This window comes from Haliotis asinina, chromosome 9, assembly GCF_037392515.1.
Source record: "Haliotis asinina isolate JCU_RB_2024 chromosome 9, JCU_Hal_asi_v2, whole genome shotgun sequence".
NCBI lineage: Eukaryota > Metazoa > Mollusca > Gastropoda > Lepetellida > Haliotidae > Haliotis > Haliotis asinina.
Genome location: NC_090288.1, coordinates 22471206 through 22491127, shown reverse-complemented (window position 1 = coordinate 22491127; position 19922 = coordinate 22471206). Strand labels below are relative to the sequence as shown.

Sequence of the window (19922 nt, the reverse complement as noted above, 5' to 3'; positions counted from 1 at the left end):
GAGAAATCAAGATAAGTAGACAAATTCATATCTTTTGATGTATTGGTATAAAATATGTCTCTGTCCTTGCAGCTACGATGAAAAAACTTTTATTTGTTCATAAAATGTTAAAATCTGCATTGAGAATGCAATGCCGATCATAATACAATGCTTGTTTGATTAGCATTCTTACAGTGCAACTTTACAGATACTGATTTCTTGTTTATGCATAGAGGGGAGTTCTCATGTTATTCAATGCCGTTATCAAGATAATAGTCACTACAACCATAGTATCAAGCAGCAAAATAAGAACAGGTAATTTAGCACAGAGCACATCAATAATAAATCTATCTTTCATGTTTGGTCTAAAGATATTGAACGGTTTCTGAGTTATGCTCCAGAAACAAAATGACTACGGATGGACGGATGGGGGACGAGGCGTCGACTAAAAACTAAAACTAAAAACTGACAGCTCAACACAAAACAATATGAAATCAACCATATTCAATACAATACAATTTTAACCGCCTGTCCATACTGTTGACGAATCTCTCATATATATTAGAGCAATAATCACATCGCCACAGGTTGAACAAACATGCAGCTCAGCAGATAACTAGATAACTTACTTTTTAATAAGAAAAGCAAGATTCATTGATGTCTATTTCTTGTTGTGAATAACAAGATGTTTCGGTATGCTTGCTCCTACATCAGGTGAAAATCAGGTCACAATAAGGAAGTTGAACTCTGTAAATCTTGCTTTTCGTATGCATTCCACTTCTAATAATCCTTCAAAGATTTAACTTACTGTCTTTCCTGACTTGAATCACTCATTAATTAACAAAATAGAAGGCCTTGTTAATTGGCGAGTCTTAACTGCCTTGACTCAGTCATCAATTAAAAAGGGATTAGGCATACAAAGAACAATCATTTACCATCACCCACCAGTTATCTCCCCTTGTGGACATTACCAAACGTGGAAAGTTTTGGAAATCTCATACATTGGTATTTCCTAAATGGGCAATTATTTGAAATCTCATATTTCCAAGATTGGAAATGTTTTGGAAACATCATCTTTCCTAAATTGTAAATGTAGTCTATTTTTTCAGTGATGGCATCTAACGTATCTTAATTTTTGTGTTTTGCTGGTATGCATGATATTTACCAAGTAATATAAGTTTTACTGATGACCATAAGATTATAACGTTGCTTTATACTATTATGAAACGATAATTCATATGAAAATCCATTATTAATTGTAACCAGTACAACCAATAAATCAGCAATCATAGCTTTGACAAAGACTCTCACAAAGTCTTTAGTGGGAGGTCCTGTGAACAACCGACTGCAAGCCACCCCAGAGATCAAGGAATGACAGTAAGCGTATGTATTGACACCACCCGCGGCTATCCATCATTTTGTATCCATGGGTGATAGAGACCTCTTATTCAAAGTTAACCTGTACATCTGGTGTTTGAACGTTTTTTTTCTCGAATAGCGCCTGTTTGTATATGTCGTTATAACCACATTCTTTTTGACACCCTTAGCCTTTCTTATTTCACAGTCGTCTACTTTCTTGATAGAATACATCTTATGCCTCAGCCCCACATATTCAGTGATTCGTGTGCCAGCACATTCATCTTTCATCTTACCTAATATTTTCTTGTTGACTTGACTGTGCATTGGATAGTCTGTCGGATAATCTGGTATTGTACAGGCGTATATTATTTTTCATATCCTCCTGCACATCCTCAGTTTGAATCTCCATCAATAGGGAATCAGTATCCATGTACAACACACCACACCTGCTGCCGTATTGTTTCTTGAGCTCGTTATAGTAGAAGTCATACATCAGGTGTTTGGATAGGTCTAGAATACTCATACCAACACAGACCGGTCGATTAAGTTTAATGTGACTGTTTTTCATATGTATCGCTGCCAGGTCATCATCGAATATAGTACTTCTATTGTACGCCGGGCTTGCTATCAGTTTCCTGGTCTTGTCTTCCTCACTCGACCTGACTAGCTTCACGTTGATGCGTGTTCTTAAATTCTCCATCGTTTTGCTGAATACGGAGTTGTTTATTAGTTTGTACAGGTTTTTCTCTAAGTCGTTGGTGGCCAGCCTTCGCATGTCTGTGTTCATCCTGATGTACGGTTCCATCCATGGGCTTTGATTGAACTTCAGTTAGAGAAATGATTCACATATAGTATGAACCCTGTGACATGGCTACTGTACATGACTTGAGTGAGTGAGTGAGTTAATATTATACATCGGCAATATCCCAGCCACATCGTGATGAGAACATTTTGATACTGAAATGAAACATGCATACATTATAAACACCTGTCGTCAAAGGACAGTAAAACAACTAGAATATCACAGTTACAATTAAAACTAGTGTGGAGAGTTAAAACAAATACCACTATTTGGACAATACAATATAAAATACGGGCTGTAGATCGCCAGCAACTGAAGGTAGATCACCATACTAGGGACCATGGGGACTTACAGTACCTTTGCTACATGCATGGGCCCTAGCTGGATTTACACCATCCCTTCAGCTGCTGGCGAGTGTAAGAAATTTTAGCCAAAATTAAAAGAACACAAATACTATGCTTAAAAATCCTGGAAAGTATAAATTCACTTTGAAAATTTTTGAACTTGCGTACCCTCTCAGGAGGACAATAATTTTATAATACTTCAACCCCCTTTGAGGGTACAGCCACTAACGATCAATGTTCCTAATCTATACTACCATCCCTTAAAATACAACTATCTACAGAACGTATCAATTCAACAAGGAAATCAATTTCCTTTAAAAATCCAATAATTAAACAAGTATTTACTGTGTTGAAAAGATCCGAAAGTGTTGTTACATTAAAATATTTATCCCTTATGATGGAGAATTCAACACAGTCAAGCAGGATATGCTTGACCGTGGTTCTCTCATCACAAGGGAAGCAAAACGGAGGATCTTCACCTTTCAACAGGTATGCATGTGTATACTTCGTATGACCAATACGACATCGTCGTAGTATGACCTCTTCAAATCTGGACTGACAACCCAAGTATGTATAACCAATGTAAGGTTTAATCTCATGTAATTTATTGATACCAACTTGGGTGTCCCACTTCTTCTGCATCAGATCACAGATGCAAGTTCCAATGCTAGCTTTATAATCAGTGTAGGGAATAAGAAGTGGTGTCACAGATTTGTTCAGGGCTGCCGTGGCAGCAAAATCGGCCATTGTGTTCCCAGAAATGCCAATGTGGCTGGGTAACCAACAAATAGACGATGTCAAATTGGCCAGTAGCAAGATCATTATATAATTCAGTAATTTCTATTGAAAGAGGATGTTTGAAAAAAATATATTTAATAGCCTGAAGGCAAGAATGAGAGTCTGAATAGATTATATATTGTTTTCGCTTAGGGTGACTTTGAATATATTTCAGAGCCGTCAATATGGCGTTTGCCTCTGCAATAAAAATAGAGCTGTTATCTGGTAATCCAGAAGATATTGTCTTGTTTGAGAGGGAGACAAAGGGTAACAATTGATACAAGGATAACATGGAAGCCAGTAGTGCACAGACCCTAGTATGAATACAAGTTAATGATGTGATGATAACTAAGTTAGCCAGTGAGGTACACAGAGTGGGTTGTTTGTACTGGAGGCTAAAGTGGTTTGATGAGCTCATCGTAAGGCGTGGGGATGGGGTAATGTTGATTTCTGTTAATCAGAGATGTTAATCGTTTGATGTTGATAGCTTCAGTCATTTTCCTTTTGGTAAAGTCGATTGGTTCTTTGAGAGGATAGTGTAGTCAGTCCAGTTGATTTGGTGATCGGGATGGGCTGCTATATGATCTGAAATGAAATACATCCTCGCCAGCAACCACCTAACCTTCCTGATGCGATGCAGAAACCAATAAATCATCCCAAAAGGGCTTCAACTCAGCTCACCCATTCAGTCTGCAGCAACGAAGACCATCCTTCACCAAACCTCCAGACAACTGAATGAATCAGACATCACAGGAAGATAAAGGCCACCACCCTATCCACCATTAATAACCACTATACCAGCCTCTGCACAACCATTGATCCCCAACTATTTTCGTCTCTTAGAACTGACCAAACATCAGCCAACAACAAACTTGACTCCTCTACCAAGAAGATACATGTGAAGAAGTTCCAACAACTCACCACCTCCACTACCAGTACCATCAAGAAGACCTCATAAACCAATAGCAAGACCGTTTGTCAACCTTAGCCAGAAACAACTCACCCCATAGCAAACCAGCCTCTAAGCTAAAGGACTCATGTTTGCCCCAACTCCTCCTCAACTCAACACAGACATCTTTATCAGTAATATTGAGAAAGGCCTTCAGCAGTTGGCTCCTAGGGGGGGGGGGGAGGTAGACTTCCTCCGCCATCAGATCAGCAACATCCTCCAGAGAGCCAAACCCCAGAAGCCCAACCTCACATCATCCAACCGCCAGGCCATCAAACAACTTAAGGAAGATCTAGACATTGTTGTTGTTCCAGCAGACAAGGGCAGAGCCACTGTGGTGTTAGATTGGCCCCACTTCCACTCCATGAAACTAAAAATGCTTTAAGGTTCAACTTCTTCATTATACAAGGTCACAGCATTTCAAGACAGTTCCTAGTCTCTTCTTCAGGTGAAGTGAGGGTAAAACTAAAGGGATGTGGTATATATACACATAACAGTAGACAGATAACAATGGGTAACAAGACATACAGGCTTCGATTGATTGATGTACAGGCTTCGATTGATTGATGTACAGGCTTCGATTGATTGATGTACAGGCTTCAACTGATTGGCGTGCAGGCTTGTATTGATTAGGTTAACATTTTACAGGTAAAGATGTTTGGATAAAGGTTAGTCACTGTGGATAAGGTGGTTCCATGCATTGGGTAAGTAAACACCAAAGTCTCTGTTGATTGAGAGCTTGTTCAGCTTATTTGCAATGGCTTCTAGGAGCTTCCGTTTTTTTAAGACACTGGCGTTCCTAACTAATGTCCTGGTGTTGTCCCAAACAATCTTGTGATTGGGATTGTGCATGATGTGTTCATATGTCAGACCTTGAAGAGAAAGCCCTCCTCACATCACCTTTCCAACCTGCAGGTATTGGAAGGTGGACGATACTTTTGTCGTCCTGAAACCTGACAACAACCCCCTAGAGCTGCTTAACCTCAAAAAGCAACATCCCAGAGTCAAATTCAACATGGCGACAGAAACCAACAACCAGATCCCATTCCTAGACATCCTTGTATCCCGCAACCATTCCAACCAGCTTCAGACAACAGTATACCGGAAACCAACCCACACCAACCAGTATGTCCACTATCAGTCCAACCACCCTCCACGAGTGAAGTCAGGTATTATCTTCACACTTACAAGAAGAGCTAAGAACGTATGTTCTATAAAACTGCATGAGGAGATCAACCACCTGAGAGATGTTTTTGTCAACCTTAATAATTACCCACCCCAGTTAGTGAACAGGACAATTGCAGCAACTTTATCGCCACCTGCTACCAAACCCTCTCGACCTGAATCGGTTCCAATAAAGACTTCCATCCCAGACATCGGCAAACCCTCCCACCAGATCAGCAGACTTCTTAAGCAACAAGCAGGAGTAGACACCACCTTTACTACCTCTGTCACCATCAACAACCTCCTACAGGCCAGTGGAAGAAAACACCTGCAAGCCATAAACCCAACCCCAAGGATGTAATCTACAAAACTGACTGCAATTGTGGGCACTCATACATAGGAGAAACATCCAGGACTGTCTACACCAGAATCAAGGAACATCAGAAATCTACCATCAAATCGGACCAGAAATCAGCCATTTCAGATCATATAACGGCCCATCCCAATCACCAAATCAACTGGACTGACTACACTATCCTCTCAAAGAACCAATCAGACTTTACCAAAAGGAAAATGACTGAAGCTATCTATATCAAACGATTCACATCTCTGATTAACAGAAATCAACATTACCCCATCCCTACGCCTTACGATGAGCTCATCAAACCACTTTAGCCTCCAGTACAAACAACCCACTCTGTGTACCTCACTGGCTAACTTAGTTATCATCACATCATTAACTTGTATTCATACTAGGGTCTGTGCACTACTGGCTTCCATGTTATCCTTGTATCAATTGTTACCCCTTCGACGTTATCATCACTTGTTAATTAGTATATATATATATATATATATATATATATATATACATATATCGCCTGTTCTCTCCCTGTATCGTTTTCAATCATTTACACTTGAAACCAATACAAGAACGTGTATCGAAACGTTGTGTTCCAGTATTAAAGAAGTTGTCATCCATATACACTTATTCTAGAAGATATTGTTCTGGATCCAATGACAGTGGCACAAGCCACTGTGCCACCGTCCTTGGCTCCATCTGTAAATAAGGATTTATAACTGCTATATTTATGTTTTAATTTATTATATTCTTGTTTATATTGTAATTCATTTGTTTCTTACTTTTTTAATGTAGTTAATGTTAGGTCAACTTGCGGCCTAACCAATTGCCAAGGAGGAGAGGAAAGAAGACGGGAAGGAGCTATGCTTACCAGCTCAATGCCAGAAGCGGCAATAAATGGCTTAATTCTCAGCCCAAGAGGCAGAACAAGAGAAGATTTCTTGTTGTATAAGTCCTCATAAATGGGATTGAAGACAGAGTTATAGGTAGGGTTAGATTTATTGGAGTATAATTTAGTAATGTATTGTAAAGACAATTTTATGCAACGTTGTGTCAGAGATGATTCATCAGCCTTAACATAGAGACTGTCAATAGGTGAAAGATCTTCTGAAAGATCCAAGACAAAGTCTTAAACCTTGGTGGTGGACGGGATCAAGAGGTTTAAGGTTGCTTTTACAGGCTCCACCACATACGATAGAACCATAATCAAGCTTTGAACTGACTAATGATCTATAGAGGTGAAGGAGGGTACCTTAGTCCCCTCAACATTTTGAGTTGGAAACAACTTTTATTAAATCCAGCACCTTCAAGCATTTATTTTTCATACATTTAATATGCGGAGGAAAAGTTAAACGGGAGTCAAAAATAATACCCAAGAACTTGGCCTCTTTGACCACTTTGAAGGGAGTGCCATTTAAAAACAGTTCTGGGTTCTTATGTGGCTTATATTTTCTACAGAAGTGTAGGCAAATACTTGTTGAATGAGAAGATTTAAATCCATTTTCAAGACACCATTTATTTTTTTTGGTTTACATGACTGTAGTTGTCGTTCAATAGTGTGCATATTTTTACCACAACAAGAAATATTAAAATCATCCACGAAAAGTGATCCATCTATTGAATCATTTAAAACCTTGGATAAACTGTTGATCTTGACAGTAAACAGTGTGACAGACAAAATACTGCCTTGTGGGACACCCTGATCCTGAGTATAATGGTCAGACAAGGTTGAACCCACTCGGACTTGAAATTGTCTATCATTTAAAAAGTTTGATATAAATTGAGGCCAACGGCCCCTTAATCCCAAATTATATAAATCTCTTAAAATACCATATTTCCACGTCATATCGTATGTTTTTTCCAGATCGACATTGCATGTTGTTTATTAATTATGGCATTTTTAACAAAAGATTCTAAACGTACTAAATGATCAATTGCACATTGTATGTCAGTTATTAGATTATTGTTTTCCAAGTACCAAACTAATCGTTTATTGATCATGCGTTCCATGGTTTTGCAAACACAGCTAGTGAGTTAAATTGGTCGATAATTGGAAGGATCGGTATGGTCACGTCCGGGTTTAGGAATTGGAACAATTATAGCATCACGCCATGAAGAAGGAAATTCACCAGATGTCCAAATACTGTCAAAGATGTTTAAAAGTGTCTCTAAACAGGATTCTGGCAAGTGTTTCAGGAGCTGATAATGTATGTTACCAGGTCCTGCAGCAGTATCGTGAGCTTGGTCAGGAGCTTCATGAAGTTCGTGAATAGATAATAACTCATTATAGTCTTCCCCATTATCCGTGTTGAAATGAATAGGTTTCCTTTCTTCCTGTTGTTGATATTTTTTAAAGTTGGAGGAGGCAGAGTGCTCAGCCAAAGTTTAACCTAGTTTATTAGCAATATCTAAAGTATCTGTTAATACTTCATTTTCATTCTTAAGATGGTGGATGCCAGGTTGAGAGCCTTTACCTTTGATTTTTTGGACCATATTCCATACCTTGGACATGGACGTATGTGAATTGATTTTTGATACATAATTTCTCCAAGATTGACGTTTACTTTGCTTAAAAGTATGCCAAGCTTTAGCATTTAAAATCTTAAATTTATTGAGATTATGGACCATAGGATGGCGACGGAAATAGTGCTCAGCCTTTTTCCGTGCCTTCCTTGCTTGTTTGCAGTGATCATCAAACCATGGTTTTCGTATGTGAGGAAGAGCAAAGGACTTAGGGATACATTCATCAGCAATTATATTCAGTTCATCCGAGAAACATTTTATGGGATCAGGAGTGTCCAAGAACAGCTCGGGCAGCAAATTGTTAGCACAAAGAGTAGCATACAATTGCCATCGTGATGATGGAAGGACATCAGAGAAAGGGACACAGGTTTCAAAATAGTCGGAAAATGGTCACTTCCACATAGATCATCATGGACTAACCATGTGAATTCACTCAATAAATTTGAATCTGTAAGAGACAGATCTGAACATGAATATGTGCCTGTAGCCAGGTGCAGGTAGGTTTCGGAGTCATCATTGAAGATGCACAGGTCATTATCAGATATGAAATCTTCAATCACTTTTCCTTTTTGATTCATAGTTGAACTTCTCCATAAAGGATTGTGCCCATTTAGATCACCCATGATGATAAAGGTCTTAGGGAGCTGGTCGCATAATTGTTGAAGTTCAAGCTTATCCTGAGTTAAGAGCTGCAGTTCATGAGAATTATGTTTAAGTCCTCTGCAGTTCCATTGAAGAAGATTCGAATGGCTCATGGTGGGTCTATAGGTGATCGTTCACGTGAACGCGAGGACTAGCTATTACTACCAAGACATTCACAGGATGGGGTGATATCCATCTCGAGAAAGTAAAAAAAGTTATGTATGTCTACCGGTGTTTCAGTAAGAGTGGCAATCTTAGTTTTGATTTTCCTATGTTGTTTCTTCTTGGGAGGATTGGGCACTTCAGTTGATGATTTTGCTTTAGCTGATGTTTCAGGAGTTGGAACACACTGAGATGCTGGAGGGATGTCATGTTGTTGACTATCTGTAGACGTCGTCTGACTGCTTGATGGTTTAGAAACAGGCTGTGGGCGTTCTGAGTTTGTCCATGTCAAGTCAGTTTGACATTCTACGGATCTAGTAGAAGATGTGCTTGAGACAACAGCAGCATAAGTTTGTGTTGATGGAGGTGAACGGCTCGCAACAACTTTTTAGCTTCCTGAAAAGAAATGGTGTTTTGACATTTTACTGTCAAAACATCTTTTTCATGTATCCACGAAGGACAAGATTTAGAAGCAGCGTCACATTCACCCATGCAATTTACACAGATAAGTGCAGCCCTACAACCAGTGTTTTCATGATTACCTCCACATTGTGAGCACACAGAAGGACGATTGCAGAATTTAGAAGCATGTCAAAATTTCTGACAATTGTAACACCTGAGTGGAATGGGTACATACACATCCACTCCAATGTTGAAATAGCCAGCTTTAATGGATTTAGGGACATCAGTTAGTGAAAATGTGAACAAACAGGTATTGGTTGGAATAAAGGCATCAACATCTCTTCTCATGAAGCGTTTCACTGAGGGGACATGTGACTAGAATTTAGAGTTCTGTGCTCAGAGACAGCAACTTCAGTGTTTGCAAATGTGGTACATTTCAAAAGGTTAATAGCATGCTGTCTCCATGCACGCTCAATTAAAAGGGAGCCGCCTTGGACACGTGAAACATTTATCACCTCACCACAAATACCTTTGATTGCTTTAGAAATAGCAAACGGGTTGATTTTTAAAGGAAGACTGTTCTTAGATTCAACAACAATAAATCATGCCCAGAATTTGTTGTAAGAGAAGCATCATCATCAGACGACAATATCTCAGCGTCCAAACGTCTCTTTTTTTCATTTTGGGTAGAACCAGAATGATTGCGAGCCATGATTATATCAAAGAGATTCGACAACCCTGCTCCCCACCCACCATGGAGTGTCAACAAGGACGGCATCTAATGTTCATCTCGATCAGCTTAGCACAACGGGTAATATGAAAAGTGAAAGTCCTTCCACATTGTTGAGGGCTGTCCCAGTTAAAACAGAAAAATACAATGATGGATGAACCGAGTCATTTTCATTGAGACAGTATAAAAAAATTGATAAATCGTAATGGAAAAACTCCACAGAATTCAACACTGGTCATCCAGGTCTATTTAGGTCAACCCAGATTTGAACCTATTGAAATCGTGAAGGGAATCAAAAGCAGTTGGTCTAAAAGACAAGAGAATCAAGTTTGTTCTATTTATGTGTGGGTAATGCATGAATCAAGAACAAGCATACAAGGTGTCTTCGTTACATTGGGAGACACTATATCTCTAACCAAGATTTTTCTATCCGATCACATAAATTTTATTAGTTTGAAGACATGAGACATTATGAGAAAAAGAAATGGAAACTATTTTCTTACAGTTATATAAACAATGGTAAGCAATCACTCCAATGTAACACTCGATGATCTAGGTGACTCAACGCAATTTCATTCACCTGGTGAAGAACACACCCCATACCTCCTATACTTTAAAGATGACGCATACGAACAAATGCGACTAGCAGATTTTACAGAGCTTGAATGGTTATTCAAAATAACACAAACCAACCCTTACATCTTTTTTAATCAAAATGATTTCGTTTCCAAAATTAAAAACAACGGGATCCTTCTAACTTCCTTTAATCCCTTAAAAGATAATACTATACAAGTATTACGAATACCAGGTCACACTGGTAACATGTTAGCTCCAGTCGACTTGAATACCAGTTTAGTATTTCGCAGTATTTACGATTACCAACATGATTTTTGTTCGGATTCAAATTATAGAATGAAATCACATTAATTATAGACGTATATCTTGCAGAGATTTCCAAGCCAAGAATACTTTTAGATGGACTGAGAATAATTTGGTTTAAAAGACATGAAAAGAAATTATGTCAAATCATAATAAGACAAGGCGATGAACCATTAATAAGTCCTGATGGAGTTCGTATTGTAGATAAAAAGATACCTATTAATATTTCACCCATTTACCTGTACAATAATCTAAACCTTATAAGCCTCAAATATATCAATCAAAAATTAAATGACGGATAATTAAAAATAATTTATAAAATGTATTATAGACACACAGAATGGGGCTGTATCCAGCCATATATGAAGTAGGAAATGTAAAGGGGGAGTGTAGAGGGGTTTCGACTTAAACAGATATGTGAAATAAAACGACAGCAGAACAAACACGATGAAATTGGAATCCTTGCCGAGGAAAAGTTAAACACTATAGAAGATCCTGTTTCCACCGCTTTCAATGATAATAAAATCTCAGAAGAAGAGTTTCATTTGATACTAGGTGAACTAAAAAAATACAATTAAATGAAAGAAGAGATTAAGTCAAAGATTAATAAAAAAAAGTTCTGCAACAAAACAAAAAAATATATATAAAACTTGGGATACAACATAAAAATAGTTGTGAATAATGAATTCTCTATAAAGAACTTACCGGCTATAGCGAACTGATTTGCAAATCCTGCGAGTCCCAGGTAACACTAATTAATGGTGTGAATAACGAATGAGCCAACTCAATCAGTGTCACTGCCAGTGATGCTCACTTTGAAATCCTCGACAGTTCCAGTTAACTCTAATTAATGGTGTGAATAGTCAATTGAGCAAACTCAATCAGTGTCAATTAGCGGCCCTCACTTTGAAATCTAACCAATAATTTAGACGTCAATGGCTAACACATTCCAGTTTTTACACCCATGTGAAGTTATAGTTTGCATTATTAACCAATCAGATTGCTGGAGGCCGTAAAGCCCGTCACTGACGACCTAGTTTTGTATACTTCTGACACAGCACCTCGGTCTTTGGCGATTTAATATAAAACGACAAGTGCATCCCCTCAAAAGGCCTGTGTATATGCCTCCCACACACATCAGAAATGTGGACAGAAGGTTTTGATAGTCGTGAGACTTACAAAATATGATATATTCAATGACGAGTGCATGGTGACGAGTGACCTGTGTAAGATTACTGACTTAGTAGTGAAAAGAACGTAATATGAATGAATGAATGTATGAATAAACTGAGTAGGAATGTGTTGTACGGTATGGTGTGTTTTACTGTTCTTTCAATGGATTTTCGTGAATAGTGAACTACGGATATAATGAATAATTTCAGTGGTCCCTTGAAGTTCGTTATAAAAGTAATTTACTGAATATGGGGTGGTCCCGTACCCCCATTGTTTATACTACTTGTGTTAAAACCTTGATCAAAATGTGAGAAAGGAGGAAGCATAATACCGGTGACAGACCATGAGAAAACTTAGCAGGACCTAACAAAACTTGACTTTGGAGGGAAAAATGGCCCCAGTCCCTCAGCGCACTATATTTCAGGAAAACAGGCTACCGTGCCACACAGAGTGTAACCCTAGAATAAATCTCTGTTACAGCATGGTATTTTTAGTAAATTATATTACAAATAATCGTAACAACCCCAGAGTTAATTCAGTGTGTGCAGTGTGTAGAGCTGGCATGGTTACCCACAACTAGAGCTAAACTGTGCACTTTTGTCACTTTCATATATTTTGTTGTATCACGATAAAACGTTTCAACTCACTAGTTATATGTATAAGTATACCAATGCTGAGCAAAGATAGAATCCTTTTTTTGGCAACCATGTAGTTTTAATGCAGGATTAACTGGTGACAATAAATTCCGTCCCATTCCCCGCCAAGAAATGGATTAGGCAGCCCTGATTACTCTATTATTTTTATTATTATCAAGCTAACATTTGTATAGTGCCGATATCCAGTTCAACTGCTAAAAGGTAATTTTCCCTCGAAAATTGGATGTCTGTCCCAACTGCACACCGTTTCTTCAATGTGGACTCCCTGGGCATCATACAACTCTTGCAGCCTAGAAGTCACGCTGAGTTAATGTGGCTTTCTCATCCCGACGAGGTACCCATTCACAGTTGGGTTGAATGGGACACACAGTCACAGTAATTTGTCCAAGTTAACTGCACGTTGTTGTACCTGCAACTAGGTGTTTGCACGGTTTCATGTGGCCACCATCTGGTCATCTACCAACAGATTCGTGGAGGTTCTTTTAGCTGCACATGATTGTGTACTGGTGAAAGGGGTTGTGACAACATTGAAAGAGTCTGCACACAAAGTGCACTCCAAGGGTTTTTACACCTTGTCAAAGGTTGGCATAGCTAGACATAGATAAACAACTTTTGGGCGACAGTCAACTAAAGGTCAAATATATACATGTACATTCTACACATTACCTGGTATGGGCGAGACCAACAATATATACTCAATTTGTATTTATTTACATTTTATTCTCACATCACGATTGATGATCCAACTTAAATGTTTAAGTTTAACAGAAGCTGAGTAATAAATCAATGTACATTTTTGATATATGGCAATGTTGCCAAAAGGTCACAATTTATTTATTGCTGCCCAAAGGTCGGATTTCCCTTATATATATATATATACATTTGTGGTTACGTTAAAGATTGATTTCTCCACTGACTTGGGGGAAACCTACTGCAAACCTTCTACAGATGGACTGTACCAAGGACCAAGCATCAAATTGCTGAAAAGCATGTGTAAAAATTATTCTTTTGCTGGAACCATTAATAGACCAACTTACCATCTTTCTGGCATTGTTCTTCATATGTGATAATACCAGTTGGGTCAGAGAGGAGGTTGCTCTTCCTTGTCACTGTTGAAAATAAAAACTGGATGATTCTCAATAGCTAATACACTCAATAACTTACAGTAGGATAATTCCAAGATGACTGCAGCATTCAGTTTAGAAAAAGACATCAGAAGAAAAAAGAGTATGGGTCACTCGACAGTTTTGACTAATTGAGCTAATAAGACAGATATTATCATAGATTCAATCTGAAAGCATAGATGTGAACAGCCATCTTGTGCTCCATCTTGTGCTTTCCATGTTCCCTAATAGAACTCAGATGTCAGAACTTAGTCAATTTGCACATTGATTTCTCTGAAAGTTTCGCAATCAAACGATTATCCCTGCAATAGTCAAAGTTTGGGACATACAGGAAATCTGTGAATGGAAGCAAAAAAACATAAGTCTCAGATTGTACAATTACTAGGTCTAGTTAATGAAATAATATCCAGTTACTGAAATAATACAATATGATTTCAGAGATATTGGGATACCATCTGTCACCTGATTCTCAAAGAATAGTAAATGGGAATATTGTGTGGATCATGTCACTTCCAATAATAGAATATGTTTCATTGATTAATGGAACTATCATCCTTCTAGAAACAAATGGTTGTGCACTCTGGTTTTTGGATAATGAAAGTTGTTCAAACAGTGGCTGACTAGGTTGGAACTTTGAAGAAATGTATAATGGTTGTATGTTCTATTGCAACTTAGTCATTTGTCTTAACCGAGTGGATGACAACATGTGAAGTATGACGTCTTTATGCTGCTAGTTAAAAGCTTTTCAAATGGAGAACAGCTAATAGGTAATAATAACAGCTAATTACAGCTAGTTTAAAGATAGTCTTGTCAGATATAGAGCATCAGAGGACTTTGGATTCATAGGTAAAAGCTCTACCCATGTGGAGTACATTGTGTATGTTACAGAATCATAAGGATTAGTTTTAAGACTTTTCTACTTTGACCAGGATTCATCAAACTTGTAACAATCATTTAAGATCAAGAGAGAAAAGGATAGAGATGTTACATGACGGACATATACGTAGTAAGTTTGAAGAATATTATTGTAAATAATACCAGTTATGTTTAAGAAGTACCCTAGTAGAGTAGGAAATAGTGGCTGAAATCCTGCGAGTACTGATGCAAGAACAGGCGTTTGGCTACTGTGTGATTTAATATCTCGACGATGGCTTAGCTGTGGTGAGCTCCCGCTATACCTCGTCTCACCTTGACATTGTGCTTGCCCAGCAGCTGTGACATGGGTCCAATGATTGACTTGCAACATGGTGGACCAGGTCAAGTGACTGACTCTGTAGATGCATTCCAAAGCTTTGGCAACTTCGTTCGAATCCTTGGTCGTCAGCGGTCCGGCTTCCTTGTAGCAACTGGAGACGTTGACGAAGGTCAGGGTGTACTTGTAGCTTTTGTGTCTCACCATGTCATGTGGCAGAAACAGAGGTTGGCTTGGTGAATGTGATTCACCATGAAACATCAAATTTTCTTCTCTGGATGTGCCGAGGCACTGACAGATAGACTTGGCAGATGGCTTGCTTTTTGAGCCATGCTTTTGAGACTTGTGCGACTTTGGTGAGCTTCGGGATGGCATTGCAGTAGCGTCACGGGCTGTAATAGATTTTTTTCATGGATGTGTCATTCATGTGCATGAGCATTTAATTAATAATTCACTCATGTCCATACACGAAAGTGTTGATCCATCATTTCGTGTGCATGGGAGACAGTGAGGTCTTGCTGATCATCAGTCCATACATCCTGTGTCAGCTGCTTATCAGCATATTCATTCAGTGTTAGAATGTTTTGTGTTCTTGAACAGGGTTTCCTTGAATTTGTCGCGCTTGATGAACTTTTTCCCCATGTGTTTTTTCACACCTTTTACCTTCCTGATTTTGGCAGCAGCGGCTTTCTTGATGGAGTACATCTTAGGTCTCAAGCCGACATACTGAGTGATATGCGTGCTGGCGCATTTGTCCTTCATCTTGCCAAGCACTTTTTTGTTGGCAGTGTTGTGCAACAGGTGGTGTTTGGGGTAGTCGCTGGTGTAGTACAGGTGCTTGCATTTCTTCATGTCCTTCACATCCTCAATGCAAACTTCCATGAGCAGGGAATCCATTTCCATGTACAGCACTGCACACTTGTTGCCTTACTGCTTTTTGAGCTCGTTGTAGTCTTACATCAATTGTTTGGACAAGTCAAGGACACTCATCTCGACTTAACGGGTCAGTTGAACACAATGTAGCTTCTTTCACTGACGAGACGTTAACGCGTTCTCCATTGTCTTCCCAAATGCTGCATTATTCAGGAGTTTGTACAGGTTTCTCTTGAAATCGCTGGTGGCAGAGCTCCCATACAATTGTTAACTGTGTGGCAACTGAGTCTGAGAAGTTGGGTATAGACCTAACTAAATGTGAGTCACTATCAAGTGATGGCACTGCAGCAATGATGGGAAAGCGAATTGGTGCAGGGAAACAAATTCAAGCAAAACACTCACCCTTTTGTGTACAAACCCATTGTGTGGCCCACAGGATAAATCTAGCTTGTGTTCACTCAATTATGAAAAAATGAGTTCCTGATGAAGTTCAGAGACAAGTTTAATGGACTGTATAATTTCATTGCTGCATCAAGCAGTAGGACACTTTCATTGAAAAAGATTCAAAAGTTGTTGGAGGAACCCGAGCTGAGTGTGAAGGAACCATATTCTATACGATTTTTGGAACTGAAGAAGGCTGTGGAGGCAGTGTTTTAAAGTTATGAATCAGTCCTCACAACACTTTCCAAATTTGCAGCTGAAAAAAATGCAGCAGCGAAAGGTTTGCACAAGGACTTTGCCAGCTACAAAGTAGCACTTGTCACTGCATTTATGCTTGTTCACACAGAACTGGCAGTTCTGAGTTGTAGTCTGCAGAAGCAAAAACCTTCTCTTCAGTGAACTGAAGCCTCTTATTGAAGGAACTCTGTGTAAAGTTGAATCTATGGCGGGTCAAGATGGCCAGGGCTTGAAGGACATGAAAATGAGGATTCACATTGATGACAGCAAAGCATCTGTTGGTGAGGAAGATTTGTTGTACACATAAATCATGGATGAAGAATTTGAAACTTTGAGAATGGAGTATTTGAAGAATGTGACAAAAAACATTAAGTCCAGGTTCAGGGAAGAGGACAGTGTCATATTGTGGACATGAGCAAGGTGATGGAGCCACTCACAGTCAACAGTGTACCTTGAGTCAGACGATGCTATTGCACATCTCAGTGACTTGTGTGGCACCCAGAAAAATGTGAAGGTGACAGAAGGTAACCTTCAGGAAGGACTTGTTGAGCATGTAAAACAAGTTAGTTCCCTACTTGATTGAGAAAAAGTCCTTGATGAGTGGCCCAGGTTGAATGGTATGATAAACGGCACATGTTCAAAGTTTCCACCAATTCAGATCTGCCAATGAGTGATTCTTCTCCATAAAGATGCTATGCCAAACTGCACCATCCTTGCCAACATTGCACTCTGTATGCAACTCACCAGTGTTGAGTATGGGAGAAGTTACAGTGCCCAGAACGGTCTGAAGACAAAGTTCAGGGCTTCTCTTAGTGCCAGCACATTGGATGTGCTTCTCAAAATAAGCATGTCAGGCCCACCTGTGAGTTCATTTAACCCCCATCCCTCCATTCGTCACTGGTTGGGGAAATGGAGACGTAAAGGGAGACTTTTCAGTGATTACAAGTCTTGTCCTGCTAAAGTACCGAAATCCAGCAGCCACACCTAGTCACAATACACAAGGACTGTAACTTTTCTGCAATGGTTAAAGGTCACATGCAACGTAAAACACAACTTTGCAGATTCTGGTACCTTTCGGTATGCACTTACCGAAACAAATCATAAAAAATGCCAATTCAACCTATAAAGTTGAAAAAACAAAACGCGATGAAAAAAAGCCTGCGAAATCGGAGTTCAAACGTTTCACTAAATTCCCCCCAGCGCTGGGGGGGAAACTGGTTTCAACAGCTGTGCTGCGCTGCGTCCATAACACATGCGCAGTGAATAGGTTCGCGGAGCTTGAAACAGTATGCATGCCCAGCTTCTGAAGTCGTGAGCAGTAGTCTAATCTTGGTTGTGTACACAAACAAGTAAATAATCTACTCGTTACTTAAAAAAACTTGTTGATTGTGGTAAGCAGTCTCTGTCACAGAGAAAGCTCAGTGTCTGGTTTATTCACACCTATATGTCTGTCTGCCTATCTGCTAAAGACAACATGCAATACACAGCTTCAATCATTGACCACGTGCAACTTGAACTTAACACCTATCAGACTATACGACATAAAGAAAATAAGTTGATTTATGACTCGTGCACCCGAGTCCCGTGTCTGCCACATTATGTAATTAGGCACGTGTGATACACATGACATGTTTTTATGTCTGTGGGTTGCAAACAAACTACATCCATCTTTTTCGGATGACTGGATCTGACGGAAACTGGTGCAAACTCTTGACACTTTCAAGTCCTCCTTTGTACTTGGACGAATGAGATTCCAGCCATGCAGTAGTTTACCATCTCTGCTGACATGATTTATGATTGGATCGAGCGCAAATTCAGAGAACATGTACTTTCAAAACCCAACATCTTTATATACATTCTTCATGGATAATGACTTCTTTTAGTGTATATGATTTTGTTTGACAACAGCAATATGAATCCATACTGAAACGACGCATCAAGTACACATAAAGAAGTTGTTATCCATAAACAATCTTACTTTCTTGTGACTGGCTATACTTAAAAAATGCCCATCAAACAGATCATTTTTCTGTACACACAGTGAGCCCTAAGCATATCAGCAAATGAAACAGCCAATCGGAAGCCGTTGTTACACTTGAGTGCATTTCCACCCGCTATGGCTGGGTTCGGTCTCCCGAGGGCTTCGTTTCGGGGGAAGTAAGCCCAAGTACAAAATATTGCACTTTTGAATCACGATTGCATGCTTATAATTTTGTTTATTTGTTTTTTTAAAAGCAGTAATGTATATTATATGTCATGAATAAGTGATAAATGTGTTTTTAATTATGTTTAATTTTTTGGTTGCATGTGACCTTTAACAGAAGGAAACATGAAGATGATGTAAAGTTCCAGAATAATAAAATCGAAGTCAGTGATACTTGCCTTGTTTTTATTGCTGTGTCAAAAATGGTTTATTGATTTTTGCAAGGTCAAACTCCACCACATAAGCTAACAAAAGACCTAATGTCTCTTTCTCAATTGTTGAATAATTTCAAACATCTTGGAAAATAACAAACTGGATGTTCAATTCCTGAATCATCCTCGTGGATCAGGACAGCACCTGCACCTACATCACTTGCATCAATTTGCAATTAAAATGCCTGCAATACTGGAGAATTCATGACTATGGCTTTGACTTTTTCAAATGCTGTCTGACTGATATCCTACTGGAATTTTACCTTTTCCCCCAAAAGGTTGGTAAGTGGTGATACAACATCTGAGAAGTTTTGACAAAACTTTCTGTAATAGCCTCCCATACCCAAGAATCTCATGGACTTAGATACTGGAAAATGTTCAGTTGCTTCAACTTTAGCATGAACTGGCTGTACCTGGCTGTACCCTACAACATGCCCTAAAAATTCAACTTGTGCCTTCAAAGAAATCACGAATTCTTCTCAGATGGTCTTCCCACTCCATGTTGTGATTGATGACATCATCCATGTAAGCCTCGACACTATCAAGACCAGATGTCAAATTGTTAATGAGTCTTTGGAACGTTGCTGTTGTGTCTTCAGACCAAACGGCATCACATTTTATTGATACAGTACATCTGGTGTAGCGAATGCCGATATTTTGTTTGTACGGTCTGTGAGTGGAATTTGCCAGATGCCCTTCAGCGAGTCAAACTTACTTATATATTTAGCTTGAGCAGTGTGA

At 39.0% G+C, this 19922-nt stretch overlaps 1 protein-coding gene across 1 annotated transcript in view; it reads right to left on the bottom strand.

Annotated features, from left to right (window-relative positions):
- LOC137297168 (leucine-rich repeat-containing protein 74B-like) overlaps positions 1-19922 on the bottom strand; it is a 614612-nt gene that overhangs the window by 519105 nt on the left and 75585 nt on the right. The window contains exon 3 of the mRNA XM_067829182.1: positions 13937-14008. Within this exon, the coding sequence (XP_067685283.1) occupies positions 13937-14008 (72 nt within the window). The remainder of the gene's footprint in view (positions 1-13936; positions 14009-19922) is intronic.